We start from the raw sequence: 11,299 nt of genomic DNA, 5'->3' as shown, positions 1-11,299 counted from the left end.
GGAGAGTAGCAAATCTCCCATTATGGGGGATTTGACATTGCAAGCATGTAGGGTACTAGTCTTATCCACAGCGCAATACTATCGTCCTAGATAGAACGGGAGATCATCAGGAATTCGAATAACTGTCACTCCAAGCCAATCCAACATACCGTGCCTTCTCCCGCCTAGCCATCAATATTAATATCGACATATTTTGATTCAAATATTGCACGTTTTTAATTTGGGTGGCGGGTTGACCTGGAATCAAAGATTGAAACGAAACTCTTCACACATTTGCGAAATAACTGGTCGCATGTTCTGATTAAACCGATTGAAGCATACTGAGGAATATTACATAGCATATTTGTATGTTGGGAAAGTATGGCCTTATTGAAAAATATGGTGTATACATAGGACTGTCTGTATCTTATCCACATTGTTGTATAATCATTTTAATGATTTTGGAGGCACCCAAAAGTAAATGTGCTTGACTCTTGACACGGCTTCTCATGTACGCTTCGATGCAGTTACATATACTACTGTAAATACAGGAACTTTCGCGGTGGCCGCTTCACCGCGAGCTTAAAACCACCGCGAACTTAAAACCACATTGAACATTTTCCATGGCAGCAAGAGACTACAGTGCATGGTGAACTTAAAACCACCGCGAAAAGTCCTTTTTCCACTATAGCGAAATTAAATTCCCGCGAACTTAAATGCATTTACATACATCACGCAAACAAGTACATAAATGACGTTAAAGTCAAATGTGTAACTGTGGGTGCGCCCGTCTGGGTTTTTATTGACAGGCGCATAATGGTTGTTCATTTCGTTTGGGGGCTGACTCATTTCCCATGATTTGTTAAGGTCCGGTCTTTTCACGTGTGACCTCATTTAATAGTGTAGGGTCCGGGGCAGGGTTGGTTTAAACTAGGGACTGCCCTGAAGTCATTATATTATCATAAAGGTCTTCTCTTATTTCGATTTTGATCAAAAGCTAATGCTGTACGTCGATAATGGTTTGATATAAATCCAGGTAAAACAGTAATACAAAAAAGATGTACATGTAACAACTGGATAAAATTAAAGTTTTGTTGACAATTTGTCCTTTGGCTAGCTGATCCATTTTGTATTTTATTGTAAAAGTACTACAGTATAGTCCATATACAATACATGTATCTGGGTTTCCGTTTCACCCTCCATGAAAATAAGGTTATGACAATTTCGAGCACCCCCGATCAGAAACACTTTGCAATAGCCCTTGAGGGAACCCGTACCATTGGTAGACTGGCTGCGACGCCAACGAAACAAAGGCGGAAAACGCGTTGACCCGTGACCTGACAATCCATACGTCACGCGTGTTGCCAAGCCGGGATAGGTTCTCTCCATTCCAGTACCGGGGTCGGCTAGGCTCGGGGTGTTAGGTGTTCCGTAGCCAAAACTTGGCGGCAACAACACGCTATATCACCGGGATTTTCCCTCGGAACGGTTCCAAACTAACACTCAGCCTTTGTTCAACACAGGAAATACGGAATTGTGAGTTGTTTACAAGCGCCGGGGGCTTCTAGGAGCGGGACTGTGCTGTGAGTTGTAGGGTAACTACCACTACTATTATGGCGATCGGGAGGCAGTGACCGGTACCGGGAACATAACACGGACTGCCCCAGTATGGAATCCCTACTCCTTACCGAGTACGGAGTGTTGTTCGTGATCATGTGTGTGCCAGGGATATTACCCGTGGTTGGACAGAACACGTCAGGTACGTACAGCGCCTTGTTTGTATCAGGTCATTGTTGTAACGCTGTGCCGGACGCCGTAGTGTGTAATGTTTTGTATTGTGTGTGAAATTCGACCCGTCGACGCCATCTTTTTCAGGGGGGACGTTTCCTGTATTCGTCGTAAGACTAGTAGTCCTAAGTAGTAGTGTGTTGTTTAATAGTTTTCAAGTTATGATGTATAAAGACAAGTATTAACGAGAGTTTATACGTGCAAAACCATACGAATATATCCACATTCTTTGCTCAGTTTTGTTTGTCTCCAGGCGAAACTCAGGTAGTTATACTTACAGGTAAGACAAGTATGACGTCAGCTGGTCATTTCTAGCGTCATTCGATACTCGGAAACCAAGAGACATACTACAAGTACTAATAATCTATTACTAGTAATACTTAGAGCCATACTTTCCAGCGCAGACCATAGTTCTTTTAACTGTTAGTCGATGAGCAATCGTGGAACGTTACACTAATTGTGTTACTTCCTTTACACACATTAGTCATCTAGTGCCCCCCTCCCCAAACTAGACCTGTAATAAGCAAAATCTAACGTCAGTTCTTTTAAACCTATTTCAAGATATACCGTGCCGGTTATGTCCCTTTTGTTGTAACGCTAATGTTACTTCCATTGGGATAAAAAAAAGCCAAATGTCAACTGCTTCTCTGCTTACTAAAAGACAACTTTGAAGATTGTCCCGCAAGAAAATACAAGACTCCAAGGCCAAGTAGAGGGATTAAGACATGCTTCTTAGATTGCATCCCCTAGAGGACTATGACTAGACTGATAAGTCCCGTATGTCGCTCTACCCTTGCACTCCCCTGTTGTCACGAACCTCGTAAAATAGATACGTGTGTTTGTGTCCCAGTCTGAATTTGTGTGCCTCCACTCGTACTGTGTAAAAACTGGGATCAATATAAGCTGTTGACAAAAAGTTGTAAGTTACGTCCGGATCCACAACAAACGCAAAATGCGTATAGGTCGAAACGTAAACATCAACAGCCAACGAAAAAAAAAAAAGAAAGAAAATGTTCTCCTTTTTGAACAGTTGTTTTGTGCTACGTGAACACAACCTAGGTTCAAACAAGGAGGTTGGTTCAAACAAACCTTGGTTATAATACAAAGTGAACGTGGATTATCCCACAGTACTAAAGCTTGGCCGTTTCTCTCTTCTTGTATGTGTATTGTGTATGCAGTGTACTACACTAGTATGTGTACTGTATCATGATACTGTACTGTGTGTTTACTGTGTGTAAAATGCGGTAAGTTGTTGATACGAGGGTTGGTACATGTACATTATGGCGTCCCGTGGTAAGAGATTACATACCCTTGCTAAGTACGCCAGGTCATTTCACACCGCGGTGCTTTCACTCCACGCTGCCTTTGAACAAAGAAACCGTTTTGACATGTGGAGAAATTACCCAGTGAGTCAGCCAAGCAACCCGGTCATCCCATCTTTAAAAGTCAAAGGTAGTTAACCTTACCCAAGGCCCGTGTGTGCGATCGTGTGTTATCAAAACGTGTATTTAGGCCAAGTGGTGTGGGACTACTCACAAAGGAGTTGTGGGGACTATGCAACAATACGTGAGAAAAATGGGAGGGATTGTTCGTTTTTCTCGCTCTCATTAACAAATGTGCATTTGAGAGAAAGACTAGTAGCTGGCGTAAATTTCTTCAGTACCTTTGGGAATTCAAACCAAACACAGGGCAGTTTCCCAAGTGTTTACCTAGTTTTGTTCACAGACAAACACGGTACACGAGTAGCACTAATGGAATAGCATAGGAGGATATCCAAACACATTACCAGTACCATGTTAAATCCCCAGTCGGTAATTTATTACAGCCCATTCTTGGAACCTGCCAACAGCGAGATTGTACAATGTTTACTCGGTAAAATTCGTTCTTTTCAAGAACAAAGCCCTCTCCCCCCACCCCCTTTGGTGGGTTGTGACGGGCCAAGGCTATTCAATACGTTCTTTGAACTCTGGCCAGAGAGAAGAAAAAATCCGACAAAATTCACGGCGACCCGAAACATTAAAGTAGGCGATCAAGTGCAGACTAAACATGACTTTTATCTTCTGTAGTCTGGAAATTGTGGCGTCAGCACAGCGGGCTACCTGTAACATATGCTGGGTTTAACGTACAAGTCAGTACAATATGGGGGACATTTGGAGGCACGTTTACCAGACTACAATTTTCTTACACGTTGTAATGCATTTATTTCATGGGCCATTACTGCAAACATTAAACGCATAGTTATTGCAATTTTGATGTCACACCATCCACGTAATTGACATACATTACGAATCTTAGCTCACACACGCACAGTCAAAAGTACAGAGCAATTCTTTAATTTGTATCTTAGAAGATGCAAAACATTGCATAACGTGTTGTTTGTAACAAAGCAGTTCAGATACGACACAATGTTTGTTTAACTAAACCAAGGAGCTTTTATCAGGAGCCTGATAAAAGCTCCTTGACTAAACACTACCCCTCCTCCCATTGTAATTCCTGTCTCTTTTCTTTGGGAAACAGTTGAATGACTGTTTTGTTTAGTTGATCTTTTCTAGTCCTGTTTATTTTTCCTGTCATACAGGAAAAGGTCAAGTGTTCGTATACACATGTGACGTCATACACACGTAGGTAGAGTAACACACAGAAAACCTCGTCAGTCGTTTTCTAAATCTCCAAGCAGATACTAAAAGGCAAAATTGTAACGTTTCTCGAGCTTCTAGAAAGGCTGACTGTTCCGTGAAACTGCGAGATTTAAAAACGTTATGATTTTCACTTTTTACGTCTGCTTGGAGATACATGTTTTTCTATAGAAGCAAGGATTATGTACCCTCCAAGCAGAGGTTAGGCTCTGACTTATTTTGTACTTTTTCGAATCGTGGGGCTCTCTCTATGGTTGCCATTGTACATACATGCATTTCATGTATCTGTCAAGTATTCTTTTGTTGCGACCTGTGCATAACCCAGTGGATATATATACACAATAAAGGTCTTCATTCATTGTTTAATCAAATGAACTAGGGTTTGAGGAGAAGTTGATCAGGCCAATTTTCCTTCCAGTTCGAAGTATTGTTTTTTGGTCAGGATTTCATTTTGTTTGCTAGGGATATAATGCCCCTTCGCTGATCGTCTGTGTCCTCGTGTCGTACGTATGCATGCAGCAGTGAAATTATCTGTCCATAATCCCGGTACAATAGGTTCAGCCACCTAGTCTCCAAGCAGACCCTACGGTGCCTTAGAAATAGTATCAAAGCTGGCCAGGGACTTGGTATACCGGCACCAGTTTGACTCCCTTAGCCGGCTATCTCCCTTTGGCCGGCTATACTCTGTAAAAACGAAAGCGTTACGATTTGGACTCCGCAGGGTCTGCTTGGAGACTATCAGCCACCGCCATTACTGCTGATTTGACCTTCTGAGCTTGGCTATGAAGGTCGTTTAGAATTTCCAAGCAGATGTAGAAAAGTCCAAATCGTAACGCTTTCGTTTTTACAGAGTCTAATAGATATTTATAAAGGCTGGGAGCTTGAGAAACCTTACGGGTTTCTCTTTCTTCCTATATCTGCTTGGAGATAAGCTCGTTCACAGATGTCAATTTGACGTAGGCGTTTTATATCTATGTTAAAAACATGTCATCAAATGGCTTGACCAAAAATCACACAATATATGAACATGTTTTCTCGTGCAGAAAAATTATGAGTCTAACGAAAATAGAAGTTGACAGAAATGTCATCGCTACGAGGGGCGTGCAATAAGTAATGGGTCCTGACCCACTTCCAGTTGTCTGATCTAAATGAAATTTTGTATGTGTAATAATTCATATCTCTATGGGTTATGTTGCAAAAGACAGCTCTGAACTAATTGTGGTTTCTGACTTACTGGTGTTTGAACTTAGTCAGGTGCGAAATGGACCAGGTGTGAAATGGAACTAGTTGAGCGTCGCGCAGTGATCCGGTTTTTGTATTTGAAAGGACGCACACCAAAGAAGACTTTTGATGAAATAAATGAAACTTATGGTGATGATGCCCCATCATATGACCTTGTAAAACGCTGGCATCCTGAATTCAAACGTGGCTGGAAGTCTGTGGAAACAGCTCCCAGACCTGGTCGTCCCTCTTGTGCCATTGATGAGGCATCAGTTGGAGGACCAACCTGGGGTGTCCTACAAAATCGGTGTCCAGAGCTGCATCAAACGATGGGAGAAATGCATAACTCTGGGTGATTCCTATGAAGAGAAAGACTAATAACTGTGCCAAGTTTCATTAATCTCCTGCTATGGGAAATGGGTCAGGACCATTACTAATTGCACGCCCCTCGTAGGTTCTCTAGCCGCTGGGTTGACGGGAAACGCCCAAAGACTCCCTTGTAATGGAGAGAATAAACAGGAACTCTGAAACACGGATTAAGAATAAGAAGAATATATATTATTGATGAGTACTGTACTCAAGCGTTGTCTACAGTGTCCCCTGGGGTGTTATGGGGTATCCCCTGGGGGCCCCTTATCATGATTGCGCCAGAAGAAAAGAATCATATCTGAAATACTAATATACTCGTAGACATAGGAACAATATATGAAAGGAATCGGTGTCTAATTTTAGGGTTTTGTTCTTATTTCGTAACATATGTTCACGACGTATTAACGTCGAAGAACATATTTTAAATAGATAAATTACCACAGAAATGTACCACGGAAGAAGACATACTGACCAAAGACCTTTGATAAGATTGCGTCGATTTTGAATTTACAATAACTGATAGCGACGTACTCATAAATATATTTATTGCTCTGTGGGCACACAGAATAGCTGAGGTAGTGATCATTGATTTTAAATGGACAGAAATACTACTAAAGGAAATACATATTGCATAAAACTTGAGCAATGAAATAAATCAAATAGTCATCAAAGATAAGGGTCTCCTCACAAAACGTAATTAACATCGCATTGTTTAATCCAGGGGAGGTTGGACACCTGGAGTGAATTGGATTGAATAATCCTATTGTTGTTTAAGCGCATGAGGATTACGTTTTGTTTCAATCAATAGTGATTTTGTAAAGAACACAAAACTCTCACTGTGCATTGTCACTTGCCTGATAATCTGTTGAAAGGTTTATTACAAATTCATGCCCGTAGGCTTAAGTTAAAAGTAATTAATGGTAGTACACAAGTATTGGCATAGATGAGATAACGAAAACAGGGGAACCTAGTACTGAACCCTGAGGAACACCTGCTCAAATCTGGAGTGTAAAGTAAACAGACAATGGAGATCCAATTACACTGCAAGTCTTGAATTAGGCTCTCTATATAATATTACATTACTGTTGTGGGGATTTATATTTTGATATTATTCAATTTATCACTAGTTTTGATACTATGTTTTGCATGCAGAATTTGACAACCTTTTGTGCCATATACGCTACTTCAGGTACGAGGACGTCCACGTTTAAGTGTACATATGAGGAAGAACCTACAGTGTTCTGCACACTACAGCCCAACAGCGGATGGTCAATCAAGACCACGGGAGAGGTGGACATTAGCGGGGACCACACCACGAATAGTACAGGTGAGAGCAAGTCTTTTCCCAACAATGTCGTTAACATTATCATCGGTATAGACAATGAAAGTAGGGGACCTATGACTAAACCATGAGGTACACTAGACCAAATGTTGCACCATTCTTGCCTTAGATGTATATGGTGCATATCTTAAACTGACCTTTCTGACGAATGAATTTCAAGAGCGAAGGAGTGAAAGGACGAACTACAGAAAACGAGAAGAAAGACAGGAACAGCGAAAGGAAAAAAAACACGTATATTGTTTCTATACAGCATCACTATGGCATTTATAAACCTGAGCAAAAATGTAGAGAAATATTTTACCCATATAATCCACAGTATAAGACGAAGTTTTACGTGGCATTACAAGTGATTACGGATGTAATAACTTTTTGTTTGGTGTAAATGCGTCATAAATTACGTACCGTGTGTGAAAATGCTCGCGGCGCCAAGTGCATGTGTGTGCTGTGTTTCAACATAATAAAACTGTCCGAGTACGAGGGGGCTGGGCAAATAGTTACTGGGTAGGGTCCTACCCACTGTGGTCAACAGCAGTATAACAAAGAGATTACAGTTCCAATAATGGTGGCTGTTACACGCAGGTGGGACAAATGTACCTTGAAATCGGGACAGGTGTGCTTACAGTCAACACAACGGCACACCAGAAATCATCTAACCCGTGTGTAATTATCACGGCAACCTTTATCACACCTGCGAGACCTATCGTTGGAAATGGGTGTATTAAAAACTAACATTGTGTCTCTGGTTGAAATGAGCTCCAGTCGACGTGGGAACCATTTGTCATAAACGCGCATATAGGAATGCGTGTGGTGACGTCATACATTTGCATGATTGAAAATTTTCAAGGGCACGAACCGTTATTACACCATATATTTACTGTCGGTGGAATAGAATGCTCTCTTGTCAGAGGCACGTTTTAACAGTGCACCCTTGTACAGGGAGCTCATAAAAACGTACCCGCCGAACGTTTCTCTTACGCTGACATTAGACAGATTCAATATTGTAGCTTAGCTGGCGCGCTTCTCTTTAGTCAATAGCCTAAGGGATAAACGCCCTCGTAATAAGGGTACTTTAAATGTTAAGAACGTAAAAACCTGCCTTCGTATAAGATTTATCGTTACCCCTATACACAATCGTCTCCACGGTTCGTAAGCCCGTATTGCTATTAGTGTAACAGTAGAAATGTTGGCCTGTGTAACAGTATAGATGTTGGCCTCCAAGTTTACAGCGTTCATGGGTAGATATCGACGAGTGCACGGCATTATATTGGATCAATTTGCACTGGAGCTGAGCGCACTAAAAGCACCGTGTTTTTAGATGATTGGGTTTTCATTTCGAACCGTTGCGAGGTAATTGATATCTGTGTCAGTTTTGTTTTCAGATGAATAAGCACATCTGTCGAAGTATTGATTGTGGAAACGCGTGTGTAGTATTGTATGTAAGAGTTGGGCATTTTGTTTCCAGTACATTGCAAAGGAACGGAAAATGCTTGAGAAGGCCCATGTTGATGTCATTTTAACCCAAACATTTTTCGAACAAATTTTAGAACGTCATATATTTTGCTATACATGACGTACTTCTGTATTATTTTTCTGAGAACAAAATCTGACTCACTGACCAGTTATTCAGGGATGGTACTTTTCTGCATTTGCAAGAATTCTGTAATGATAATGATTTTTTTTTACATATCACAACGTTTAAATACGTTCAGACTTTGTATAGTTGTTTCCTCTCAAGTGTAAAAAGGATGCCCATATGATCATTTATTGATTTAGTCATAGTTAAAACCTGAAGAAAGCATTTTCAACTTGAGACAAAAACTTCCCAGTGATCCATCAAAACGCCGCGCGTGCCAAATTGCAATTCCAATAGAAATTCTTCCCAACCTGTCGGAAGCTTTTAAACGTTCCCAAAGGCGGACATGTTATTCTTTCCGCGGAAAATCAATTATCGGCACTCGGCATCGCCTGCTGTTCACTTCAGCCGCGGTCACACCGTTTTTTGGTCGTACTCGTTGTTGTTTTTCGTCGAGGTTGTGAAAGAAGCTAGTCTCTATATAGCAGACTAACTACGCTGGTTATAGGGCTAATATTGTACATTATACTGTACATGATTTGAACTGGAGAAAGAAACACGTTTTATTTCCAAGTGCCCATTTACGCCGAAAGAGTCACATTGTTCAAAGAAGTCATGCCACCACTTTCCCACATTCACGAACGAACAGAAAAAATTGTCTTATTACCTGGATGTCTAACTTTTTTTAAGACGTTAGGATTCAGACGTTGTTGTCGGGCTTCCTATTTTGTCAGGTTGGGTGGAGGACAAAATGGAAACCTGACAAACGTCCGACAAAAACACATGAAAAAGACATCATCATTGCAAAAAGACGCCTGGATCCAAAATAAATCAAACCTCTGCTAGGAGACCGTACGACACATCATTTTATCGAATTCTCCCAAAATACCAGAAATTTGCTGTCGTAAAAATAGCGTATGGCGAACACCTGACACTCTCCTGTTTTCATCAAAGCAGGTGTTTTGTGAGTTGTGACGCACCACAGAGGAAAGATATGTTTAATGTATACATAACGTTCCACACGCAGACTCATCACGCAAAGAGCAATCGGGAAACACGAGACAGATTGATATGCATTATGCAGCCAACAACAAAATTGAATGCCAATGGCCCGTGCTATATTTCTATGTTAATTACATTTATATAAGAGCACACTGTAATTGTATATAGCAAATTGCCATCTTTCAATCTACTAGCTGATGGCGGTTTGGCAGGCCATAGTATATTTGAAAATTTTTAATTACATTTTCGAAATAAATGGGAGTAGGGTAGTTTGTCGACTTGGTTCACATCATTCTAGGTTTGAGATATAAATTTATCTGAAGCCAATTAATTAACTAACAGGCGCAAGTAAAGTTACAACAGGCCCCCCTATCCATCGGTGATATCGAACTCAACACAAGGCAAGGGTGAGTCTAAAACCACTCTGCTTCGCCCGACGCTCCTGTGTCGAAAAAAATTCATTGTTGTGTTGAACTGCCTCGTCCCGTGTATTTCCTACAGAACTGGCGTGTGCCCTCTAGATAATAAAATCGATACACTTTCGACCCCAAGCTGTCGTGTTTTCCGTGTTTCTGTCCCAGTGCAACCGAGATAATCCCTAAGTAGAGAACTGACCCGCAAATGGATGCAGGAACTAGGACAGGTCAAAACGTGCAAATAGAGCAATCCAAACCACTTATGTCAGAACTGACAGAAGAACATCCCGATTTTCGATCTTTCCACCTAACGTTTAATTGTCTAACACAATCACAACGTACATGCTATGATTGTCATGTCAATAATAGTAATTGAACTCTCATCCGAACGTGTTGTAGATCAAATGGTTTCATTTTCTCATTAACGTCCCAAGATATTATCAGTTTTATCATTTTCGACACTAGTTCCACTATTTTAAAGATGGCGGCCACGTACATCCGGGACACGTATGCCCTGGCGTGTGTCCAAGGGACGCAGGCGTACATCCGCATCGGGACTTGTTCTTCCTCAACAACCCCTGATTGAATGGACATGTCGTCCGGGGGGAAATACTACATAGTCTTTGAAGTATATTTGTACAGTGTGCCCCATTTGTAAGTTGTTATACAGTCACTTTATACGGCTACATCAAACAAAACAGACGGTAGGTCCCAGAAGATGTAAGAAAATGTAAGAAAGTTTGATTTGTGTTTTCGTATGAGACAATCTTTCAAGCTCAAAAAGTTTCAATCGAGTTCATTACATATCTTTGTATTTCTACACAAAAAGACATCGTTTTAAAGTACTGTGTCTCTATGATGTGGGCAGATTTTATCCGTTGCTCCGCGCATGCGCCAATCCACACATCTGCATATTCAGTTACCCGCCATGCTCTTTCTCGTGGGTGTAGACTGTAGCCTCTACCAGGCTTCG

The 11,299-nt window shown here is 41.1% G+C and overlaps 1 protein-coding gene across 1 annotated transcript in view; it reads left to right on the top strand.

The window, feature by feature from the left end:
• The first annotated feature begins 1,338 nt into the window (after window positions 1–1,338).
• Window positions 1,339–11,299, top strand: part of LOC118419502 (MAM and LDL-receptor class A domain-containing protein 2-like) — a 26,755-nt gene continuing 16,794 nt past the window's right edge. The window contains exons 1-2 of the mRNA XM_035825908.1: window positions 1,339–1,738; window positions 7,183–7,320. Coding sequence (XP_035681801.1) covers window positions 1,648–1,738; window positions 7,183–7,320 — 229 coding nt within the window. The 5' untranslated portion in view covers window positions 1,339–1,647. The remainder of the gene's footprint in view (window positions 1,739–7,182; window positions 7,321–11,299) is intronic.

Source organism: Branchiostoma floridae, chromosome 7 (genome assembly GCF_000003815.2).
Source record: "Branchiostoma floridae strain S238N-H82 chromosome 7, Bfl_VNyyK, whole genome shotgun sequence".
Lineage (NCBI taxonomy): Eukaryota > Metazoa > Chordata > Leptocardii > Amphioxiformes > Branchiostomatidae > Branchiostoma > Branchiostoma floridae.
This window is presented reverse-complemented; position numbering and strand designations above follow the sequence as displayed.